This window comes from Microtus oregoni, unplaced genomic scaffold (assembly GCF_018167655.1).
Source record: "Microtus oregoni isolate MIOR12 unplaced genomic scaffold, Mior012 000020F_ref0000438, whole genome shotgun sequence".
NCBI lineage: Eukaryota > Metazoa > Chordata > Mammalia > Rodentia > Cricetidae > Microtus > Microtus oregoni.
The window spans coordinates 12486118-12512197 of record NW_024543079.1 but is presented as its reverse complement, the minus strand read 5'-3'; the positions used below and the strand labels follow the sequence as shown (position 1 = coordinate 12512197).

The following is a 26080-nucleotide window of genomic DNA, read 5'->3' as shown; positions in this document are numbered from 1 at the left end:
TATCACTATTAGGCACTTATACAAGTTCTCAGGTTCTGAGGTAGTTCAGTAAGCAGTAGTCCCATGTCTCTCAGTATGTACTTCAATGAATTTTAACTAACAAATATAAATAAAATAAGCGTTTTTATGCTTGAGACCACCTGTTGGTGGCACTAGTCAAAAAATAAAATCTACCTGGAGGGAAAAGAACTACAGTACAAAATATGAGAAAGAAAGGGGTCATTCAGTCCTGTTCTGGCACTAGAGGTCTAAATTACATCCTCAGCTTAGCCTCTGTAATCACAGTCCCCTTGCTTTTTTGGATTTGAAAAGGGCACTACGCACAAACGTGGTGCACAGGCATACATGTAGACAAAATACCCATAGAAACAAAATAAAAATAATAATATTTTTTAAATTTATTTATTAATTATTATAAATATTATAAATATATAATTATTTATATTATATTATATATTTATATATAATTATATATTATAAATATATAATTATATAAATATTATAAATATAAATATTAATTTATTATTTATTTATTAAGAATTTCTGCCTCCTCCCAATAATATTTTTTTTAAAAAAAAAAAGAAAAGGGAATTCATTTACTTGTTCTGTAACAGAGTCTTGCTCTGCCTGGCCTGGAATTCATTATATAGATCAGGATAACCTTGAACTTGTGACAGTTCTCTCACCTCTGCCTCACAAGTGCTGGGATAGAGGCAGAAAATGCGAAGCCTGGCTTGTTCTCTCACTTTTTCAATGAAAATTTAGAAATGAGTATCTTTCCATCCCTACAGGTCTCTTTCCACCCTGAGAATGGAAGAGTGCATGAACTCAAACCAAGCACTGAAAAAAAGTTTCAAGAAAACCACCAGTTTTTATAGAACTCCATTATCTTTACAATACAGGATGGATGGATGTTCTCTGTGATCAAAATGTACAGCATGCTATCTTTAGGAAATAAGAGGTCAGTCCTGGAATTTGATTAAGCACTGGAGGCTCAGTGTCACTACAAACATACTTGGTTGCATGAGGGTTTTTTGGAGCACAAATTCAGCAACTGAGATGAACTATAGAGCAGATTTGTGTTTATTCCCATCTGTAAGAAAGAGCAGATGTCGACGAATACAGCAGACTAACCCAGGATGTGGGTGTAGGAGTCAGAATACTTGGATTATCCTGGCTTTGCCCTTTACTAGTTGTGTGACCCAGAGCAACTTAATTTCATGTTTGTTTCCTCAGTTTCTCCACCTGCAAAACAAAGATAATAAAGTGAATGAAGAATTGAAAAGGAGCTGGGCAGTGGTGGTGCACGCCTTTAATCCCAGCACTAGGAAGGCAGGGGCAGGCGGATCTCTGTGAGTTCAAGGCCAGCCTGGTCTACAAGAGCTAGTTCTAGGACAGCCAAGGCTACACTGAGAAATTGTCTCAAAAAAAACCCAAAAACAAACAAAGAAACAAAGAACAATTAGAATTCATACTACAGAAGTCAAGGAGAATATGAGGGGTGAATGTAATTTAAATGTATGTTTAGTTAGCATTCCTTATATGTAGTGATTTATATGTAATGATTTAGCGAGTCTTGACTCTGATTCAGAGTGAATGTCCAATGTGACACAGTGATGTAGGCGTAGGATACCTGTGGCCCACAGGCTATATATATGTTGAACATATCTGAATCCATCAGGCAACTAAGGTCTTCATTTTGAACCTCCTGGAGCTACACCTAGCAGATTGCCGCATCCCACTCAATATGAACCATAGAGGAATTTGTTCCTAAAGACATCTCAGCAGAGAGATAGCAGTGAAAGTTGGGAAAGAAGGTGAATACAGATTCAGTCACTCACTCGACAACACAAACAGTGCCGTTCACTGCTGGCTCTTCACCTGCCTTGTCACATTTCTTTTCTCTCCACATCACCCCAGGGAATTCAGCTCTGGCTTTCTGCTTAGGTTTCTCCACTAAACACAAGAGCCTGAAAGTTAATACCTCATTTCTAGTATGCCCTTAGGGATTTCCCACCCTTCTAGGTGAAGTTATTAAAGTATTTACTCAACATAAACTAATCTGTTTCTTTCTCTTTTTTTAACGTGCATTGGAGTTTTGCCTGTATGTATGTCTGTTTGAGGGTATCAGAGCTTGGAGTTACAGACAGTTGTGAGCTGCCATGTTGGTGCTGGGAATTGAACCCTGGTCCTTTGGATGAGCAGTCAGTGCTCTTAACTCCTGAGTCATCTCTCCAGCCTAACTAATATGTTTCTTAGAAAAACTCATCTTCTGAGAACATTTTCTTCATTTAAATTTAAAGTGGGCAGTAGGTAGTAAACAGATTCCACCTTAGAGCCACCAAGGGCCTGGCAGCAGTAGTTGGAGAAATTAGGAACATGGGGGGAAAGGAGTGGGGACTTTATATAGACTGGGATAGATTCAGCATTATAACCCTGTCAGAGTTTTGCTATTGTTCACAGGCATCAAAAGGAATTGGAAGAAGAAAGGCCTTATGTATGAAAATGTAAAAATAGACTGGTATTTCTTGTCCTTAATCAATTAGCCTAAACAATAAAGCCAACAATACTAACACCGCAACACTAATAGTTATTTGGAATTTTTTCTTTTGTCTTTTCTGTTGTTACTTAGGAATTTACTATATAGACCAGGCTGGCCTGGAAATCTCAGTGATGTGCCTATCTTTGCCTCCTGAGAGCTGGGATTAAAGGTGGCTGCATAAATCTTGTTGGTTTTTTTTTTTTTCAAAGATTTATTTATTTATACAGTTTCCTGCCTGTAGGCCTGAAGAGGGCACCAGATCTCATTATAGGTGGTTGTGAGCCACCACGTGGTTGCTGGGAATTGAACTCAGGACCTCTGGAAGAGCAATCAGTGCTCTTAACCACTAAGTTCTCTCCAGCCCCCAAGTCTCGTTTTTTTTGTTTTTGTTTTTTTTTTTTTTGATAGAATATAGCAGACTTGCATGAAGTAGAGACTAGTCTCAAACTCAAGAATGATCTTAAATACCTGATTCTCCTGCCTCAGCCTCCCAAGTGCTGGGGTTACACACATGACCTGTTTGTTTTTGTGCACCAAACCCAGGACCTCTCACCTGTTGAGCGTGCACACTCCTACTCTTCCATTGACTATCCCCTCAACAACCCCACCCCGCCCTCTGTCTCTTTAAAGCAGTGATCAGCACTTAAACTTGTGGATGTCTACATGACTCAAACTCACGACAGTTTTTACTATGTCTGCAAATTTAAACCAAGAATTTAACTCCCTGATATATTTTAACTACTACGATGCTTTTTAAGCGGGGATAATGTTGGAGGTAACTAAGTGCACAGTAGCTTCATGCTAGGGTTGCCTAAGTCTGAAAGAAAAACGGAATACAGGCTGGCAAGATCAACTTAATGGGTAAACATATTTGCTACAAAGCCTTACAGCCTATGTTTGATCCCATTGCGGAAAGAGAGAAGGAACTCCCACAAGTTGTCCTCTGACCTCCACACATTCATAGATACATTTGAAATATGGTAACATTTGAAAAAAGAAAGAAAATGGAGTATGTCACTTCTATGGTTTCTGGAAGGATTTGCTCTTACCTGCGGTCATGTGTTTTACATTTTAAGTATGAAGACAGCTGAAGAGCTTCCTCAACCTGCAGACTGTTTTCTGGGCTTCTTCTGGCTGACTCCCTACTCTCTGGATTCGGAACAGTGCCTGGGAGGCGATGATGCGCAAGGAGGGCTCAGGGTCTTGTAACAGTTCTCTCAGGTCTACATGGAAGAAAACAAGACTGGAGGGTTCTAGAAACGAATACGGTCTAGATATCAGGTAGCCAACAAACCACAGTAGCTGAGATAAAAAGGCAACTTTTCCTGAAGCTGTCTGAAAGTCTATCCATTGGTGAATTGATTCCAATTTTGACCTGTAAAACCCACTGTTTTCTGAATTGCTAAGTATTTCGTTCTTTTTGCAATAGCTATATTTTAAGTAGTCTGCCTAAAATAAAATTATCTGGGCTTGCCAAGTTCTATCTAATGTTAACCTCTTAACTTCCTGCCTTACTCTTAAAAGTTAACTCTTAAATCATTATTCCCTTGTAGTATTTTTCTTCTTTCTTTCCTTTCTTTATTTTTTTGAGACAGTTTCTCAGTAGCTTTGGAGCCTGTCCTGGAACTAGCTCTTGTAGACCAGGCTGGCCTCGAACTCACAGAGATTCACCTACCTCTGCCTCCCAAGTGCTGGGATTAAAGGCGTGCGCCACCACCGCCCGGCGATTTTTCAATTTTTAATGGCTTGTTTTGTTTTTGAGACAGGTTCTCCCTATATTGCCCAGGCTGAACTTGAATGGCCATTCTTCTTCCTAAGCCTACCATGTAGTTGAGATATCAGACACAACCTGCCATGCCCAGTTTAAAGTTTTAGCTTTTATATTTTCCTATGACAAAAGAAGTACAAGTTTGCTGGGCAATGGTGGTGCACACCTTTAATCCCAGCACTTGGAAGGCAGAGGCAGGCGGATCTCTGGGAGTTCAAGGCCAGCCTGGTTTATAGAGCTAGTTCCAGGACAGGCTCCAAAGCCACAGAGAAACCCTGTCTCGAAAAACCAAAAAAAAAAAAAAAAGTACAAGTTTGTTATATAGAACACTTAGATAAGACATGTAAGCACCAGAAGAACTCAAGTGGGTATGATTCTTTTTTGTTTGTTTGTTTGTTTGTCATTATTGTTGTTTTTTGAGACAGGGTTTCTCTGTAGCTTTGGAGCCTGTCCTGGAACTAGCTCTTATAGACCAGGCTGGTCTTGAACTCACAGAGATCCTCCTGCCTCTGCCTCCCGAGTGCTGGGATTAAAGGCGTATGCCACCACTGCTCAAGTGGGTATGATTCTACAACCTATGGATAATTGCTTTTATTTAGAAAGTATGTCTTTTAATCCCAGCACTCGGGAGACAGCTCTGAGTTCGATGCCTGGTTTACTGATCAAGTTCCAGGACAGCCAGAGCTACACAGAGAAACCTTGTCTAGAAACAAAGAGTGTGTCTTCATGATCTTTTTTTCTGTACACTGTTTTGCTTTAATACTGTTGTTCAAATGGAACATTGTGATCCAAAAACTTTTTTTGTTTTAAGACAGGGTCTTGGTATGACCTTGAACTCATGAGCCTCCTGCCTCTACCTCCTGAGTTTAGGGGTATTGCTTGTCTTATGAAATAATATCTCATTATTATCTGAGTTACTCTTTGTGGAAATATAACTTTTGTTCCCCAAGTGTTTTAGGTAAGAAATAAAAGTCAGTCATACAGTATCCCACTCCATACTATAATTTACATGGCTTTCTTTTCTTCTTCTTTTTCATTATGTAGCCCAGTCTGGCCTCAAACTCACACTCTTTCTCCCCAGTCTCCCAAGTACTGGGATTACAGGTCTACACCACCAAGGTTGGCTGATTTTTGTTGCTGCTGTTGCTGTTTTAGAATGGTAGAAGTTAGTGAGAAGTAGGTGATGGATCAGGGGATAGAGAAATGGCTCTGTGGTTAAGAGTACTTGCTGCTCCTGCAAAGGACTTGGATTCAGTTCCCAGCACCCACATGATTTATAACCTTGTACAACTCCAATTCCAGGGCATCTTTATGCCCTCTTCTGACAGCGGCAAGCACCAGGTATGCACATGACACACACACATATATTAAACACTCTTACACATAAACTAAATAGTAGGAAAATCAGCATTGTCTTCCTTATATAAGTTTTATTCCCTACCTGTTTCAATAATTACTGTGTTTTGAAAAGTAGCAAATTGGGTCCTGCAGGATGACTTAGTGGAAGCTGGGCGATGGTGGCACACGCTTTTAATTACACCAATCAGGCAGTGGCAAGCAGATCTCTGTGAGTTTGAGGCTAGCCTGGTCTACAGAGTAAGTTCCAGGGCAGCTAGGACTACACATAGAAACTCTATCTCAGAAAAAAAAAGAAGAAGGAGGAGGAGGAGGAGGAGAAAGGAAGGAAGGAAAGAAGGAAGGAAGGAAGGAAGGAAGGAAGAAAGGAAATGTAGTGTGTGGGTAAAGGCACTTGCCACCAAGCCTGACGAGCTGAGGTCTATCCCCATGACCTCATGGCTGAGGAAAAGAGTTACTCCTGCAATTTATCCTCTTACCTCCATACACGTACTATGTAAATAAAAATGTTTTAATTAAAAAAGCAAATTGTTTAGATTTTTAATTTGGTTATGAAAGTAGTGATTTTGGATTAAGGATGTGCATTTTCATTTCTTTACCTTTCCCAACTACCTTTCCCTCCAGTGCTAGGGATTGAACCCTAATGCCAAGCTACATCTGCACATATTACACAAACATCCTACCAGTAAGCTATGTCTCCTACACAACTATTCTTAAATGGGCGTGAGAGCTCTTTGAGCTCAGTCTGAAGAGCTCTACAGTTACAGAAAGTTTCACCCACTGACCGTTCTAAAAACAGTTCTGATGGTTGCCTTAGATGGCTATAAAGCATCCCCGTGCGAAGTCCTACACTTTATAGCACAGCTGCTTAGACAGTGGGGCAGTCTCCGAGGTTCATGTGAGACATCTCCATAATTTGTTAAGACAGATTTCTAGAAAGATAAGGTTTTACTTTCTGACAAAATTTAGGATTCCCCCTTAGACAGTCAATAAAGCTGTTTCCAGACAGATAGGATCATATCCTTCCTAAGGGGTCTTAGATTTAGATGAGACCAAAATTTAATTGAATTATAGTCACTTGTGCTTTTACTGCTGCATAAGCCAAGAGTTTTGGATGCCAGACTCAGCTGTGCTACAGAGGCTGCCCGTAGTCACAGAACCAGATACCTTCCAAAACAGTGAACTCAACATCCAAGTATGTCATTACTTACCATTCTCTATCCAGTCAGTACCCTTCATCTTGAGCTCGCTGGGATCCACATACTTTGATAAGATCCCTAAACACAAGATGGTAAATCTTATTTTTATTATTTAATAATCTAAGCAGATAGCAGAATTAGCTTTTTGTTAATAAGGCATATTCAAAACAATAAACTCCAGCCAGGCATTCTGGCTCACACCTGTAATCCCAGCACTTGGGAAGCTCAGGCATGAGAACTGCCATGAGTTCAGGGTCAGAGTGCAGAGAATAAGAGACTATTGGGTGTCAGCCCTGAGACATCTGTCTCCCAGCCCTGGGCTCAGGTAACACTGTAGAAGAGGGGGCTGAAGGGATGCATGAGTGGAAGGAACAGGTGTGTTGTAGAATATCTTCTAGGCATTACACTCACGAGCTCATAGCAGCTGTCATGGCCTGCACAGGACTGGGCCCAGTGACGTTCTGGCACCAAGGACTTAGGAGTCCCTACATACCCTGAGGATTTCTAGGCAGTTACAAAGATTCCTGGGGAAAGGGGTTTGTATACCTCCCTGAGGACCTACGGTCAGGTAATGGTTGCTGGGAGGGGCAATGTGAAGGAAGAAACATTTTCCTCAGGGGTAGTCACTTGTAAGTTACCCAGGCTCCTGTAAATAACCCTTTACCCATGCTCCTATGGTAACCCTAAATAAATTCATTGAGTCACGAAAATACAAGACATGAAAGTAGGAGAGAGACTATTTGGGAAGAAGGGGATCAATGGGAATGGGTGAGGGATAAGGGGGTTATGGGGTGAATATGATTGCAATACATTCTATTTAAAGAAAAGACAGGACACTGGACACAACATAGGAAGGGATAAGGTAGCTATACAAATGAAAGGGTTTTCTTTTACCTATAAACAAGACAGCTGTTCTTCTGATGGGAAGTTTTGGATCCCTGGAATACATTAGGGTTTGGTCTAGGATGTTTATTTTCCCCTTGCTTTTTTCTCCCTAAGTTGATGGGAAGAGTATATAACAAAGTAGCAGGTGAGTAGGCAGTTCCTGAATTGCTACAGTAACCGTCACAGTGACTGCTTTGCCATGATAGAAGCCCCAGTAGTTAACTCCTCAGAATACCCACTGCGCACACCTGCCCATGACACCTTTAAAGTCACCCTGGCTTCTCTGCACCTCTGGCTTCTCCCCTCTAAATGCCACCTTGAGCTTTAACTTCCCTACCGGCTCTTCCTGCTAATCAACCCAGCTCTAAGTACTTGCAGGCGTCTTTTCCTGGCACATATTAGTTTCCACTTGGAGTTTCTATTTTAGTTTCTTAAAAGTTCAGTATGGGATCCAGGTGGTTCTACTACAATCAGTTTCTAGAAAACTGTGCATGGCCCTTCTAAAGCTACCCTGAATCATACAGGCTCTGCTGGGTTTGTAAAAAGAAGATGGCATCTGGGTCTCAGGGCTAGTGACATGCTGCCCTCTTCTTATTTTATGTTTTTTTTTTAAACTATTTTTTTTCATTTTACATACCAATTCCAGTTCCCACTTCCTCCCCTCCTCCCATTCCCTCTAGCTTCCCCCTCCCATTCCCCATCCACCCCTCAGAGAGGGTGAGGCACATTGCTTTGGGGAAGGTCCAAGGCCCTCACTACTACATCTAGGCTGAGCAAGGTGCTGCCTCTTCTTATAAGGCCACATACTACAGCAGTCCATACTTAGGGACTAATGCTCTAATGCAAAATAAGACAATCCACTATATCAAGCAAAGGGCTAGAGAAGTGAAGACAATGCATAATTATTTCAATTCATCTCATGTGGACATTTGTTGTTGTTACTTTAACAAAGTCTCATTATATAGGTCTGGCTACCCTGGAACAGCTTGGCTTGAACTTACAGAAATCCATCTGCCTCCACATTCTGAGTGCCGGGATTAAGGTGTGCACCACCAAGCCTAGCCCAAGTAAAAGTTGTTTACTATATACTATCAGTCTGACCTTATAGCTTCTGATGCAATTAGTGGGGCTCTCTAGTTTATCTGTCACTTTGTTATTACTATTATGAAACAAGGTCTTCCTCTATAGCTCAGCGTGCCCTCAAACTCACTCAGACAGCCTCCTGAGTGCACTATTACAGGTGTGTGCCCCCACACCAACCTTTTGCACATGTGAAGCAATGTGTCAGTAGTGAATTTGTTGGCTGGTGAAATGGCCCAGTGGGTAAAGTGCTTGCTGTGCAAGCCTGAGGACTCAAATTTGATCCCTGGAACCCAAATAACAAAAGCCAGGTGTGTAATTGCAGCATCCCTCCAGTGAGATGGGAGACAGAGAGGGAGACTCACAGCAGCAGGAATGAAAGCCCCTCCCTCACAGGTGGAAGGCAAGGACTGACTCCTGGAAGTTGTCCACTGACCTCCACTTGCACACTGTGGCACACTCAATGTGTGTGCACATACACATAAAAACGTGTGTTTGTGACTAATCAGAACTATAGAAAAGAGATCTACCTCTTGAACATGGAGCGTAACTACTGCTGTGAAGGGACAGCGTGGGAAATGTTTCCCGCATGTCATGTGTCTCCACTAAAAGCTAGCAGAGGAAACAGGGTCACTACTTCTCACATACAAAGAATTTGCAGACCCTTCTAACTTCATTCGGTTTGATGTATAAGGGATCTTTGCAGTACACTTCCCGGGGCAGCTTCCATTTCAGGAACTGGGCACATAGAGTCAGGACTCGTCTACTCTCCTGTGGGGGCAAGAATATAACAGGTCAGCATTTTCAGACAGTTTTTATCTGAGGTAAACTTTCTTTAGGAAAACTGACACCAAAGTCTAATGTAAAAAGCCAGTAATTTCAGAATTACTCTGAGTGAGGTGAGGAAAGGGAACGAACTGGTGGTATTTTGCTTTCCTCCTGAAGACCCTAAAGGACTCATAAGCCTGCAGGGTGCCAACAAGGATGTGGAAACCACTGGTCTCTGTAGAGTGAGAACTAGCAGATGTGGTATGCAGGTAAGATACACATTACGTAGCCCAGGCTCTAGACAGGATTCGTTGCGCAAGTGGGATTCTTCTCTAGCTGTCGTGCTCGGTCCACTAGATATTTGGGCCATAAATATCCTCTTAAGATGGTGCGTGTCTTTAATCACAACACTTAGGAGATAGGGCAAGTGGGCAGATCTCTGAGTTAGAGGCCAGCCTGGTCTACACAGCCAGTTCCAGGCCATCTAGGGTTACACATGACACTTTGTCTCCAAACAAAAGCAACAACAAAAACCAAACCCTTTGAGGGTTGATAAGAATTAGTTCGGCTTCTTTGTGTAGCAATTTGTAGATAGGCAGTATCTAACCCAAATACCCACGCTAGGGTTTTACGCCCTTCAGAAATTCTCACATGCATACACTAAAGTGCTGGTTGCAGAATTATAACCATGAAAACCAAACACTGTCTAAGTGTCTGGAATAGGAGAATGGGGTAAATTTTACATTAAATGATGTAATTCCACATAACACTGAAAAGAAATCATCTACACGCTTATAATAAAATATCATAAATACAGTGCTAAGCAAATATGTTGAGAGGTTTATGGAAATACACAACATAAAGTTTAAAACATGAAAAATAAACTCAGTGTGGTGGTGCACAACTATAATCCCAGCACTTGGAAGGCAAAGGCCAAGAGGACAGCAAGTTCAAGGCCAGGCTGGCCTACATGGTGATACTGTCTTAAACACACACACACACACAATCACATTCACACAGATGAGCCAGACATTGATGGCACACACCTATAGTCCCAGCACTTAGGAAACAGGCAGAACAATCAGATCCATCCAGGATCAAGCCTTGACTACAAAGTGAGTTTAAGATCAGCTTGAGCTACTACAGACCGTATCCCAAAACAAAAAAAAAACACAAAAGAGAGGTAAGGGAAAGGAAGGGAAGAAATTCCTTCCTTCAGAAATAACTAAAGTTTGGATGACAGGTCTTGGGGGCTTCAGCTGGGAACAGGTGCATGATTTACTTGTTACATTTCTTTGGTTCTGTCCTAACCCAGTCTAACACTCACCTCTTTGCTCAGACTCTTCTCTGAAGAACTTGACTTAGCTAGAAGTTATTCAAGTTTGCAGGAAAGTAAACTCAGAGCCTTGGTGGCTCTAGGCCTTTTCTGATTACCAAAAGATGGCAGATTGGGGGGAGGTATCAATGTACCACCTGCATGTGAGCCCCAAAGATATGCTTCCCCATCAGCTGGTTGACAACGTCTGAGCTATACGTACAGACATCTGAAGTGTTTCTAATCTAAGGCTACAGAGCTATAGACCTTTTCACACAAGGTATGAGGGCCCACATAGATATTATTTCCTGTTTCTAAGCTTTTCTTCTCTCCCCTCCCCCAAGACAGGGTCTCAGTATGTAGCCCTGGCTGTCCTGGAACTTGGTCAATAGACCAGGCTGGCCTCAAACTCACAGAGATCTGCCTGCCTCGGCTCCCAAGTACTGGAACTAAAGGTGTCCACCACCACCTCTGACTTTCATTTCTGTATGGGAAAACACAAAGACAGAGCTCCAGAATGCTTTCCGAATCCTTGTGGTCTAAATTTTCCTCTCTGGAATGACAGAACCGGTGATCATAGTTAGCATGATGGACTGAGTAAGCTTATACTGTGTGTGTGTGTTACTGTACTGAGGGTTGAATCCAGGATCTCACATGGGATAGGCAAGCACTCTACCACTTAGCTACATTTCCAGCCCTTTCACTCCATTTTTATTTAAAAATTTTAATTACATCTATCATCTATCTATCTATCTATCTGTCTGTCTGTCTGTCTGTCTGTCTGTCTCCCTGTCTCCCTGTCTCCCTGTCTCCATGTGTGTTTGTAGGAATCAGTTCCTCTCTTTCCAGTCGGCCTTGGCAGCAAGTACCTTTACCTACTGAGCCATCTTGTCAGTCTTACTCTTTTAGGTTATCCATACTGGCCTTGAACTTGAAAGCCTCCAGCCTCGGGCCTCCCAAGTAGCTGCGATTACAAATATATGCCATTATTCCCAGTCTGAACAGACACAGTTAATGCTAGGTGGCTTAAATGAAAAACCACAATTCTTACAGCAAAACCCTTGGAAGGCTTAGGAGAAATAAAGTCTCCAGTTGGTCCAGAAAGGTTACTCTCTAACTTAACTCCAACACATTCCATGTCTCCAGATCATGGGGTAGTCATTGAAAGAAAAGAACACGTTTGTCGTTAACACAGAGTTTGTTGAGTTGAGCATTATATTTCGTGCTCTGTGCTAGGCTACAAGGTGATAATACACAGTTTCTCCCCCACAAATACCTTATTTTGCTACACAGAAATTAAGAGTTTGATTTCCCATAATTTGCTCAGGAAAATGACTGAAATGTAGTTTTGTGCCAGAGGACGTAAGGAATAAGAATGTGACTGCAGTTCTGTGTCCTCGAGGAGATAAACACTATTTGCAGAGTTAGATCTGAACTCAGTTATTCGCGGCTGAAAAGAGACCGGCATTACCTTAGCTATTTCATCATTGTCATCCTGAGAAAACAGCAGTAGTGGGACCAAGCTTTCCAGGACGTGGTTCTCCACACACTTCTTATCTGTGCATTTCACAGCCTTTACGGAGGCTCCAAAGAGAGTCATGGAGAAGCGATGGATGCCATGCCTCACCTAAGAATGGAGGATTCCAAGGAAACAGCTCACTGAACATGCTCATACTAGTTTATAGGAACTGTGGGGAGTCTGGCACATCAGTCTCAACATGGAGCTATCTAGCTGCATGGAAATATATACAGGGAGATAGCAAGACCTGTGGTTGATACTCTTGTTTCTGAACTGTACAAGCAACAAATAGGTAGTTCCACCTGCTGCTGAAAATGCTTGTATTCAATCCTGGTATTAATCACTCACACACTTTTTTGCTAAAATTCAAAACCCTAACGAGCATATACTAAGGATGCAGGTCAATGTGCTTTATGTGTTTCTTTTAGAAAAATCTTTGTGATTTGGGACAAGGATATAAGTACAGTCCATCATTTTGACCCATTTCTTTCTCTTTTTCTCTTGTGACCCATTTCTTACTATTCCTCAGCCTACACAACTTTTCCCCCACCCACAGAGCAAGGTAAAGCCTTGGTAAATCTGTATGTCTCAAATTTTAGGCTGTTTTGTTTTGTTTTGAAACAGGGTTTCTCTGTGTAGCCCTGGTCATCCTGGACCAGGCTGGCCTTGAACTCTGAGATTTGCCTGCTTCTGCCTCCCGAGTACGGGTATTAAAGGCATGTGCCAACACCACCCTGCTGTATCTCAAGATTTTTTAAGTTTGAAAAACTAATAACATCAGTCCAAAAAGAGGGACATCACAGATTATCTGGAAGGGTCTTGAATAAGAAGATCTAAAGGGCCTCTATAAATGAGAAAAATTCCATTATGAGGGTAAAATAAAATGACCTTATTATAGTCTCAAAATCTACCAGCTGGTAGGTGCCCACCCACTAGGGAAGAATCTTTTCTCTCATTGTCTTACATCACCAAATAAGGAGAACAGGATCTTCATCATGGAAGCCAAGGTGATAGAGTCTAGAGTCTTGACAAGCTGCATGAGTATCTGGATGGCCAACAAAACGATCCTCTCATCGGACTCGTGTAAGCTATCTAAGATGCACGGTACCACACTTTTGATGTCTTCTCTCTGTGTGTCCAAAAGCAGCCATGACCTCTTCTCCCATAGCACATTATCTCATTCTAAATGGAAGGATCCCACACTGACTTAAGTAACCTGGTGCTTGTGGTGGTTTTCTGGTAACTCTGATGGTAGAGAGGGCATAAGAACTATCTCCTTACTATTGGCATGCCTGGTATATAGAGGGGAAGAAGCTGCTGTGAATTGCTTCATAAACAGAGGGGTCCAGGTGGGGAAGGGCCAGGGGTATACCCTCAGCTTTACTTTAAAGAAAAGCTTTTCCAACACAGGAAAAAGTGGAATGAACAGCTCAGGCCACAGTGAGCTTTCCAGCATGGAAGTTATTCAAACATAGGCTCGAAAAACTACTTGGTAGGATCAGCAGGGTTTGACTGGGGATCCTTAAAATCCCTCCCCATTCTAAACTCCTACAAGGAAGCAATCTCAGGATTTTAAAACATGTGTTTTAAAAAATATATATTCTTCCCAAGGGAGTCAACAAAGTCTAGCACATTGCTTTGAGGCAGGACCAGAGGAGTGGATGGGAGGTAGGATGGGGGTGAGATGAGGAAGGTGGAGGAAGCGGGAAGAGAGCAGGGAGTAGGAACAGGGATTGGTATGTAAAATGAGAAAAGATAATTTTTTAGATAAATAAATTATATATATGTATGTATATATATATATATATATATATATATATACACACACACATACAATGCAGTAAACAAATGATCATGCATCCAATTAGCCACAGTTAGCATATACTAGTATTTGTCATTTTTGTTCCATATATGTATGTATTTTTATATAAAATAAATACATCTCAGGTGGCAAAATTAAAGCCTCAGGGTTACTTCTGACTGAGGCATAGTTCTATTTCTTTCTTTTTTTGTTTTTTGTTTGTTTTTGTTTTTTTGAGACAGGGTTTCTTTGTGTAGACTTGGCTGTCCTAGAACTAGTTCTCTAGACCAGGCCTAGCCTCCAACTCACAGAGATCCTCTTGCCTCTACTTCCCGAGTGCTTTGATTAAAGTCATATGCCACCACAGCCCAGCAGAAGCATAGTTTTCTAATGAGACATGCAGAAGACTTTCATTAGGAATGACAGTGATCTTTGTCTTGATGAGAAATATCCTGGAGTATCCAAGTACTCCACAAGACAGTATGGTGTACGGCATCAAGCAGGCAGTTGAATATTTTCTACTGTGTTGTAACAATAAGTGCACCTCCCCCACAAAATGCAAATTTTGAAGTATTATATTTGTGACTTGGAATTTTAATGTTATTTAATTTTAATAGTTTCCACATAACTTCTAGGTATAAAATTAGAACGCTATAGATGGATGTACAGTGAGAAAGGTCTTCCCCCATTCATTCCTGCCCCAGCACTTCCAGTTCCTCCTTCCTGAGTTTCTTGGGTATCTTTGGGGTTGTTCTATTTCTGTTTCTATTTATTATTATGTATCTATTATCTATTTATCAATGGTCAAAGTCCTTTTACCATCTCTCGGTGTCTGACAAGGTTGCGTAGTCCCCTCAGCGCAATTATCTTGAAGAGCTTATTCTCATCATACAGCCAGCTTTTCAGGCGGACAGTGGAGTATAACCTGGGCAATCTCCTGGCCACTGGACTCTTTAGGAGCTGAAAGAAATGACCTTGGAGCTCTTTTTCCTTGACGGGAGCTACCTTCCCACCAACTTCAATGTATACATCATTTTCCTTTGAAATCACCAGCTACTGCACGCAGTACAGAGTTACGCTGGGAGCAGGAACACAGGAATGCTGACAAACGGTGAGAGAGAGGATTTCCAAAGGCTCGAATCTAAAGAAAGCATCTGTGGCATACACAGAATGGACCCCAGCCTGTCCCTGAGTTGAATACAGTTTAGGAAAGAGGTTCTACTGCTTTCTGGGCTTCCTGAATCTAGTACCTACAGGACTCTTACCTCCACAAAAAAGCCCGCAGATGTGAGCTTGTGTTTATCATTCCCTCGGTTAATCAAAGGGACCAACAAGTACATGGTCTTACACGCAAAGAGGTGGCTTCTTTCCAGCAGGGCACTGTAAAAGAGACCAACAGAGAACTCAGACATGCCCACCCAGACGGCATTTCCCAGGGTCAGCCCTCCAAAGCTTTTAGCCCTGCTTTAGGTATTCAGGAAGCTTGCCAGGGCCAAGACTTTTAAAATTTTGTCCTGGTTAATTTATAGATACTATAGCTAGGCCTGATGGTGCACACCTTTAATCTCAACACTTGGGAGGCAGAGGAAGGAGAACTGCTGTGAGTCTGAGGCCAGCCTGGTCTAGAGAGAGGAAGAGTTCCAGGCCAGGGACACAGTGAGACTCTGCTTCAAAAAAATTTACAGCTATTGTATATTAGGTTACGGTTTTAGTTACTGTGTTTTGTTTTTTTTTTTTTTAAAGAGAAAACACAACAATTCTGCTTTCTGGAGAGAATGAATACATTAGAATAGGGAAGTCTTACTTGGCAAGCAGGAATACTCCCTGAAGATGGCATTCTCCCCTCAGAAGGGTCCATCCATCATTCTTTTCCATGATGCTGAATTCCTGCCAGCACAATGTTCTGAGGAGGAGAGTCTTTGTAGCTTGTATGGCGAAGCTAAGTTGAGCAAAAACAAGCATGGATGGAGAGAATAGGCCTGCTAGTTACTGGGATGGGCCAGTGGCTGTACTGTAATCTATCCCTTTCTAGAGTTCTTAAAGATGCTTCATGCTCTAATATCCGGAAAGGCCTTCCATATACATTCTCAGCATAAAGAAATTTAACTTGATTTTCTTTCTCAAGGAGTTTGGCAGGAGATCTATGATTCAGAACTGATTTGGGAGGCTAAATGGATATCCATTGCATTAAAAAAAGATTAATTTTCTGAGTATGAGTTAGCCTGCATTTCTGTGCACCACGTGCAGTGCCCATGGAGGTCAGAAGAGAGGGTGTTTGATCCTCTAGAACTAGATCTAGAGGATCCTCTAGATCCTCTAGAGTTACAGACGGTTATAAGCTGTCATGTAGAAATGAACCTGGATCCTCTACAAGACCAGCAAGTGCCCTTAACCTCTAAACCATCTCTCCAGCCTAATCCATTGATTTAAAAAAAAAAATTGAGGTAAAATTTAAGGCTAGGTATTTGGCTCAGTTGGTAGAACATCTGACTAGCATGCTCTAAGCTCTGGTTTGATCACCATCACTTCAGAAACCAGACATGGTGGGACAAGCCTGAACCTCCAGCATTTAGGATCTAGGAATCAGTAGTTCGAGGTCAACCTAAACTACAAAGTGAGTTTGAGGCTGACTTGCAGGACACGAGACTGAGATTCAAAAAGAGAAAGGAAAAAGATGCAATTTACACTTCCCCGTAAAATTTACCAGCGCAACTTACAAAGTACTTCTTGAGAAGCTCTTCCAGACACAGCTTCAAGAGCATGGTAGAGCTGGAAAGGTTCCTGGAGATAACCCGCTCCAATCTCCTCAGTTACAGAAGAGGAAACCAAGGCACAGAACCGTGCATTGGTCCAGGGTGGCAGCTCATTAAACAGATTCATGAGAACTACACATGGGACAAACCGACACTTAGCCTGGCCCTAAAGTCCCATGGGATGGTATTTCCTCCCTAAAGATCTGTGTGTCAGCAGCGCTAGAAATGTCTACCAAGACCTTACTGAGGAACTGAAAAAACCTCTCCAAGCAATATCCCAGAAATAAGGAATTGTTTTACTGGATCAATCCAGTTTGGGAGGCTGGTTTACTGGTTTTGTCTCTACTTGCTCTGTCAAGGAAGGGACAGCACAATATCACATATTATCTGCCAGGCACCTAGATAGTGAAACACTGGTACCAAGAAAACTAAAAGCAGCAAATAAAAGCCAGAGGGATCCTCAGCATTTTACTGTAAGGATTGTGGACCAGTGTTCATGCACGGTTAGGACCACATCTATCCTTGTATCTACTCCAGTGCCCAGAACTCTAAGTGTTCAGATCAATGAAATCACAATGAGCAATACCACAAAGGTGTGACCTCCGTTGGTATTTCCTGTCCTGCGTACAGGCCACTTGGGATGCTGACATCAGACATGGTGAGGCCGACACTGTGGTGAATCTGGATGAGCAGAGTCATCAAAAGCTGAGGAAAGAGTCGAAATGCAGCTTCTCGCAGCTTGTTTCCCATAAGCACCTCATAAAGGGCATCTGTTGCCTGTGGTAGAAAAGGCATGGGGAAGAACTGAGAGCCTATTGGTTGTACCGCTCTGTGTCATGACTAGTCCACAGACAGAACGGCAATGGTAATTGTATAAAAGGGAGAACAGGAGTAAAGGGACCATTGGAAGTGAGCTGGGGCATGCTCAGAGTGGAGTACATACTCAGCAAGTGGTAGACTTGCTTCAATCCCTAGCACCACACACATATTATACATAGTCACGCATACACACACACACACACAGAGGGGGGAGTATGTGTGTGTGTGTGTCCAGTGAGCAGACCTGACATCCAAAAATAATAACTGGAAGCTATTTAGTACACTTTATTAGATACAACTAAAAACAATAAAACAAAACCACAATATAATCTGTCATATTAGATAACAAATAACAATTCAGAAAAATATCTATTTTTGTGTTAACGTGTAAATAAAATGCTCTCATCCTTCAGTAAGACAAATGTAAAGTCCTGCTGCTCGAGGTGCGCCCACTGCAATGCTGCATCATGGGGAGCTGGTTGAAAATGAGAGTGTGGAGTCCCTCCCATACCACCTATATCACAATCTGCTTTGTGTGTCTGAAATATACATGTATTTGCCCTAACCTCTAAAACTACACTAACATAACATTTTAGATTTTTTTTGAGACAGGGTTTCTCTGTGTAACAGTCCTGGCTGTCCTGGAACTCACTCTGTAGACCAGGCTGGCCTCGAATTTATAGAGATCCGCCTGCCTCTGCCTCCTGAGTGCTGGGATTAAAGGCATGTAACATCACAGCCCACTTACATTTTTTAATTTTTAAAAAGCACACATTTATAAGAAAAGATAATAAAAGACAATAGCAAATTAGAAATACTGAAAGAAATTTGGAAGCTTAAAATACTATGATAGTAGCTTGGACTAGACAAAGAGGAACCTAAAAGTAGGAGGGGTGGGGATGAGGAGAGAAGCAGAGCCTCTAGAAGACAAGGTGGGAAAGGAATCCCAGCACTTTGGGGAGCCAAAGTAGGCTCAAAGTCATCCTTCATTATATCACTAGTTCAAGGTCAGCCTGGACCTACCTGAGATACTGTCTCAAAAACTAAAAGCATATGTACCAATAGGAAGCAGTCTCTGCATGGCCAAGGCCAGAGGTCTGCAGCAGCCCTCTGTACTGTCTGGATAGTCTGGCAGTGAGCATAAGGCTGCTTTAAAAGTGCTGTTTTCAAAGGAAAACTGGGTGGGAAAACATCAAATACACATGCACAGGTATTTCTAGAAATTTCATTAGGGAGATGAAACAAATTATGAGCTAAGAATGGTTTTCTTTCTCTATTTCTTCCTTCCTTTCTTTTTTGTCTGTAAAAGCGTTAGGTTTTGTTCTTTTTCCTTTTGAAAAAATTGTTGCCTAGACTCTTGAGCTCAAATGATGGTCGTACCTCAGCCTTCTGAGTAGCTGGGATGACAGGCACACAACATTGTCTTGGGTTTAGTTTTTTTTTTTTAAATCCAAAGATTGTGTGGCAAAGACTTAAGTCCTAAAATATATATTGCTTACAAGACCCAAAATATTCTTTAGATAGAAAGCTTTCTAAACCTTAATTAAAGGGTTTTCTACCTTATATATTATTATATTTGTAAACTTTTTCATAAGTTTGGGTTACTTTAGGTAGTTTTTAAGGCCAGAAGTAGGAATGGTCACACTGTATCACACTGTCACACGCTCCAGCTCTCTCCAGGTCAGAGTCAATGAAAGATTTCATGGATTTATAGATGAGTACTAGAAACAAACTAAAAGAGAACAAAAAGATGGCCCTCTGGATGAGGGAGTCCTCCTCGGGGAGCATTCTGAGCTGACACAGGGGCAGAGCAATGGCTTACAGCAACAGCCACATAGGCCATCTTCTCGTGGGTGGTCACATCATGGCATTTCTGCAGCTTTCTCATGAGCCTCCAGAGGACCCAGGTAGTTTTAGACAGTTCTATGTTCAGAGTTCTCCACAATTCAGCCAGGTGCCTAGAAATCCCAGAATAGCAAGCATCATGAGAAGGGCTTATCCCAGGCCTCCCAGGATGGCAACTTTCTTAGAGTCATTTTGGAATTCAGTCTTCCTGTGAGAGGCGTTCCTCTGCTCGGTTCTTCAGGTATCAATACATACTGCCTGACAGTGTAGCAGTAGCTGAGCTTTCACTGCCTGCCTTGACCTACAGCCATTCCTAAACTAGTCTAAAGCATATCAGAACCTCTGCTTTTGTATCACACGATGTGGTGGTCTGAAAGAAAATGGCCCCCAAAGGGAGTGGCTCTATTAGGAGGTGTGGCCCTGTTGGAGGAAGTGTGTCACTGTGGGGTGGGCTTTGTGGCCTCTTTTCTCAAGTTTCACTTAATGTGCCATCAGTCAACTTCCTGTTGATTACAAGATGTAGGCAGCAGCACCATGTCTGCCTGCACTCTGCCATGCTCCCCTTCATGATCACATGATCACACGATGGACTGAACCTCTGAAACTGAAAATGAGCCACCATCAATTAAATGTTTTCTTTATAAGAGTTGCCGTGGTCATGGTGTCTCTTCACAGCAATAAAATCTTAATTAAGACACACAGTCATACAAATGCCAGGCGGTGGTGGCGTACATCTTTAATCCCAGCACTTGGGAGGCAGAGGCAGGCGGATCTCTTGTGAGTTCAAGGCCGGCCTAGGCTACAGATAGTTCCAGGACAGACTCCAAAGCTACACAGAGAAATCTTGTCTCAAAAAACCAAACCAAAACAAAAGACCCACAGTCACACGCTAGCTACTTCTTACCATTCACCTTTGCCAAATGAACCATAGACTGATTACCTTAGAAGTCCACACCATTTTCTGAAGTCAGAGGCCTTTTCCCCAGCTCTCTCTTGCCTATCACCTCCCCTCAAGAGAAGATCCAGCGGCATCTCTTTTGCTAAGTTTCCTGATGCTTCTCAGCAGAGTTCCTATAACATTTACATTTCTTCTTGAGACAGGTTTCCTCAGTATCCCACACTGGTCAGTGCTCTGTGCGTGCTCCTCTGAAGGAAGGGATCATATCTGGAGGTCTCAGAGCTTGGCACAATGCCAGGTCCACAGAACACATTCAAAGACATATTATCCCATGTAGTCTATGGTCCTCGTGTGTGAAGAGAAGGCAACACCTAAAAATTAACCTCTGATCCTACTTATATCTTAAAATAATATGTAGCAGTTTCTCAAAAATACTATAAATTTGACATTACAGCTAAGGCCAGCCTAAGAAAAATATTAAATCAAAACAAAACTCCCATCTTCCCAAATCACTCTGAACACTGAGACTCTCAGACACGATCCCAACAATCATTGTCTGCCTTAGTAATGCTGCCTTTTGTTATTCTTATTTCTAGACAGCTTTCACTCTGTAGCTAAGACTGTCCTGAAAGGAACTAGGTAGACTAGTCTGGCCTCCAACTTTTGGTAATCCTCCTGACTCAGCCTCCTGAGTGCTGGGACTACAGGTATGAGCCATCACACCAGCCTCTAATTTAGTAATTCAAATCTGAGAATAAAAAAAGCAAGAGGATCCCAAGCAAGCCTGAAGAGAAGGAGGCTTGAAAGGCACATGGTACTCTGTAAAAGGTTCACGGCAGAGAGCGGAATCAGGTGACGGGGTGAACAAGCGCCAGGAAGGATGTTAGCCATTCCTTGGTTTGCTGTGATTCTGAGGCAATGCCTGAGAGACTCTAACTGGAATGCTCAATTTGCTGCGTACTCTAAGTGTGCTTGGGATTGGAAAGCACACAGTCAGTGACTCTCAGATTTTGGTAGAAAGCAAATCATCTACAGAGTTTGTTTAAACGCTGTGTTGATGACATGGTGCAGCAGGCAAAAGCACCGCAGCCAAGCATGACCAACAAAGTTTGAACTCCAGGACCCACATAGCGGATGAAGACTAACTCCCACACACTATAGTCTAACCTCCACTTTAGCCATGACTAGTTTCCATCCACCTGAGCACACACACTCACACACACAATAATAAAACGTGTGTGTGTGTGTGTGTGTGTGTGTGAGAGAGAGAGAGAGAGAGAGAGAGAGAGAGAGAGAGAGAGAGAGCATGTGTGGTAGTACACACCTTTAATCCAGTGCTGAGGAGATAGAGGCAGGTGGATTTCTGAGAGTTAAAGGCTAGCCTGACCTACATAGTAAGATTTGGAACAACCAATGCTTTAAAATGAGACCCTGTCTTATAAAACTAAAATAAATAAATGAAATAAAAATATACAAGAAGTTCAGGAGATGTGAGGCAGAAAGCCCAAGAAATCAGGGCAGCTTTTCAGTGGTTCTCAACCTGTGGGTCACAACTCTTTGGGGATTTGACCCTTTCACAGGTGTTGCCTAAGACCATAGGAAAACACAGATATTTACATTATGAGTCATAGCAGTAGCAAAATTAAAGTTATGAAGTATCAATGAAAATAATTTTATGTTTGGGGGGTTACCACAACATGAGGAATTATATTCAAGAGCATTAGGAAGGTTAAGAATCACTACTTTTGGAGATGGGACCCAGCTGGCAGAAAGTAGGTCACAAGCCGGATGGTGATATTGTTTGCCTTTAATTCCGGCACTCAGGAGGCGGAGGCAGGCAGATCTCTGGGAGTTCAAGGCCAGCCTGGTCCACAAATAGAGTTCCAGGACAGTGAATGCTACACAGAGAAACCCTGTCTCAAAAAGAACAAAAAAAGAAAAGGAAAACAAAGAAAGTAGGTCACTAGTGGAAGGGCTCTGAAGTTATGTCCACCCTGATTCTGGCCTTGCTCTGTTTCCTGGTTCTCCACAGTGTGAACAACTGCTCCACTTACCTTTTTTGTTACCACACACTGAGCCACTCTGCCGTGTGTTTTAACAAAGCGATAAGAAATGCTATGAATAAAGCTACCAACTTTGCAATCAGTATGCCAGTCCACCAAAGGGAAGAGATGGAAGGAGCTCTAAGAAAACACAGGACGCACCTCGAGAGACTTTCAAGCACCTCAGGCCTATGATTCCTTATGCATGTTTGAGCACCATCTCTGCCACTTCCAACTAGAATCTTGACTAACCTATAGGTGGGGGCTTGGAAGAGACCTGGCTTCATGGGAGGATCTGATGCATTAGTTCTCACAATGCTTACTTACTGTTCTAGAAGACTGGAGGAGGCATCCCTTGAAACACATACTATCTTCCTTGTGAACAGAAAGAAACAGCTTGACTGCTCTTGTGACGTGCCGGGACAGAATTCCAGATAAGTCAGGACACTGTCACACATATGCTCTGAGATGTTTTTTCCTGGACCCTTGGTAATGAGTTGAGTTTCCCAAAGCATGTCACCTACCACACAGCCTGGCGGCAGTGCAAAGCAATTCCTCTCAGTAGATGATGCGATCAACCTGGCCTCTCAAGCCCCAATCCTAGCTTAGCCCACGTGCCTTCTGCCTTACTGCTCCTCTTCCCATTTGCGGGGCCTGTCCAGACATGCTTCTGCTTTTCAGTCCCTCTCTTCTCTGCCTCTGAGGACACGTGGGCCTTACCTTTTCTTGTGTGCCTGCCCTGCCTTCTATAGCACTGCACAACCTGTAACCCATCTGCACCAGAGACACAGGCAAAAGGTGCATCTCAAGTCATTCGCATCTTCAATGACATTTTTTTCTTTTCTTTTCTCTTTCTTTCTTTCTTTCTTTCTTTCTTTCTTTCTTTCTTGGATAGGGTCTTACTATGTAGCCCAGGCTGGCCTGGAACCTGCTATGTAGGTCAGCTGGTCTGGTCTTGAACTCACAGAGATCTGCCTGTGACGGTACCATGAAGTTCTTCAGTGGCTCCTGCTGAGGTATAAAGTCCACTATCTTACCCAATATATCGCTGTTTTCTGACTTTTGATCATTTAAAACCTGTTTTAGTGTGGTATACCTGTGCTGCTATCAAGACAACACAATATTAGAACTTTAGTTCATCTATACAGAAAGGGCCTTTAATCTGAGCACTTCCAACTGCTCACCTGTCCAGTCTTCCTGAGAGACATTTCATATAAAACTTTAGTACATTTAAGCCATGGGACGGATCAATGACTTAAGAGCAATTGATTAGAGAAATATACAAAAGAATCTTTAAAAGTCCATATTACCTTCCATGTTAATGTATTTATTTTCTCCAGATGGGCAAGAGTCCTACCATTTGACCTAGTGGTAGAAGGTCTGGTTCAGCGTGGAGAACCCAGTACTACATCAAGACATCTGACCTAGTGGTAGAGGGTCTGGTTCAGTGTGGAGAACCCAGTACTACACCAAGACATCTGACCTAGTGGTAGAGGGTCTGGTTCAGCATGAAGAACCCAGCACTACATTAAGACATTAGTGAGGGTCATTCATACAAAGGAGCAGTTTTCAAACAGGTTAGAGCAGAAAACGATTTTTTTTTAAAAATAAAGCAGTTGCTCTGAATCACAATATAGGAATCAGATTTTCAAAGGGAATGCTGCTCCAGATTAAGGGGTTGGGGGGTCTCTCCTCAAGTGTCACTGACTTCCACATATGTACCTCCTAGACTCTAAGACTTAGAGCTACCACTGTGAAAAAACTCAGCTAAAACAAACAAACAAACAAACAAACCAAAAAACCCATTTCTTCTCTGTAGGACCTTATTCTTTCCTATGTATATACTTAGATTTTCTCTTATATGGTACATGTATTTATTTGGGGCAAAGCCATTCTTAAATGCATTATGCACGTGAGATACTAACATTATGGATTTCACCCCTAAATAACTTTAGTACCTGTCTATCTGTATCTATTTATTTAGACAGGGTCTTACTATATAGGCCACACTGGCCTTGAACTCTCCATCCTCCTGTCTCAGCCTCCCAAGTTCTGGGATTACCAGCATGCTTTAATGTCTATCCACTCACCACTAGGTTGTCCTTCTGCATAAACAGTATCACTTTACACATAGGCAAATCATATTAACTCAAGAATCTAATAGAGCCAGGTGTGGTGGCACATGCCTATAAACCTAGCACTTATATGAGTTTTAGATCGGCCTTGTCTACATAATGAACTCCAGGCTAGCCAGGTCTACACAGTAAAACACTATCTCAACCCTCACCACCTTCTAAAAAATGCAATTTTCAATTACAGCTTTTGTTTTGATCCAAGATCCAGTTAAAGTCTTATACTGTCCTGGGTCGTACTGCTTCGTTGCTCTATCACCAATTGGTTTGTTTCTCTCTCTTTTTTTTTCGTTGTTTTAACTTTTTTAAAGAATCTAGTCCATTTGTCTTTTAGAACATATTTCTTAGGAACCAATCTGTATCTTACCTTCTCTACAGGAGTCTTATTAGGAACCACATTTCACTGTACTCAGAGATGGTTGTGGACCCAATTTAACACAGAAGCTGCACAAGGTTCTATTACCTGTCATATGGCACTGGATGACATAAGAGATGGCTGAGCACTGTATCTGTATACTTGGGTCTGGAGATAAACAAACTCACAGTATTTACGATATTTTGCCGGACACTAGGCAAGGTGATTACTGATAGCCGGGCACAGATAACACCTATTATTTCTGGTACCTGAAGAGGAAAAAGACATCACTAAGACCTTGATCCTGTAGGACAGTTGAGAGTCTTTATAGCCATTCTAAGAGGTCCTGGGGAGATAGAAGACAAAATATTTTTGATTTTGTAAAGCTTAGGATGCTAAGGGTTTGATTCACTGCTAAAGCACTGCCCTAGAATATATGAGGGAGGACTGGGATTTCCGCAGTCGGAAATAATAATACAACTTTCCAATCATCTTCTAGCAGTGGTAGCTCACGCCTTTAATTCTAGCTAGCACTTGGGAAGCATAGGCAGGTGAATCTCTGTGAGTTTGAGGCCAGCCTGGTCTACACAGTGAATACAGGGACAGCCAGGGCTATGTAGAGAGACCCTGTCTTTAAAAAAATGTATATATGAGGGGGCTGGAGAGATGGCTCAGAGGTTAAGAGCATTGCCTGCTCTTCCAAAGGTCCTGAGTTCAATTCCCAGCAACCACATGGTGGCTCACAACCATCTGTAATGGAGTCTGGTGCCCTCTTCTGGCCTACAGACATAATATTGTATACATAATAAATAAATAAATATTTAAAAAATAAAAATAAAAAATGTATATATGAATGTATGTATACAAAAATATTTGGAAGTTGCAGGGTGCTTGCCTAGCCTAGATGAGGACCTGGATTTGATATCTGATTCTCAACAGTGAGGTGTGAGGGTGGAAAGAATAAAAAGAAAGAAGTGCTGGAGTGCTGGGTGTGGCTTGGGGG

At 42.1% G+C, this 26080-nt stretch overlaps 1 protein-coding gene across 1 annotated transcript in view; it reads right to left on the bottom strand.

Annotated features, from left to right (window-relative positions):
• Positions 1–940: 940 nt before the first annotated feature.
• Mroh8 (maestro heat like repeat family member 8) overlaps positions 941–26080 on the bottom strand; it is a 77357-nt gene continuing 52217 nt past the window's right edge. The window contains exons 12-24 of the mRNA XM_041670534.1: positions 25186–25346; positions 19628–19763; positions 17573–17763; positions 16038–16172; positions 15499–15613; positions 15053–15193; positions 13397–13561; positions 12385–12540; positions 9479–9601; positions 7760–7859; positions 6878–6943; positions 3592–3765; positions 941–1245 (exon numbers count right to left, since the gene is read on the bottom strand). Coding sequence (XP_041526468.1) covers positions 3614–3765; positions 6878–6943; positions 7760–7859; positions 9479–9601; positions 12385–12540; positions 13397–13561; positions 15053–15193; positions 15499–15613; positions 16038–16172; positions 17573–17763; positions 19628–19763; positions 25186–25346 — 1641 coding nt within the window. The 3' untranslated portion in view covers positions 941–1245; positions 3592–3613. The remainder of the gene's footprint in view (positions 1246–3591; positions 3766–6877; positions 6944–7759; positions 7860–9478; positions 9602–12384; positions 12541–13396; positions 13562–15052; positions 15194–15498; positions 15614–16037; positions 16173–17572; positions 17764–19627; positions 19764–25185; positions 25347–26080) is intronic.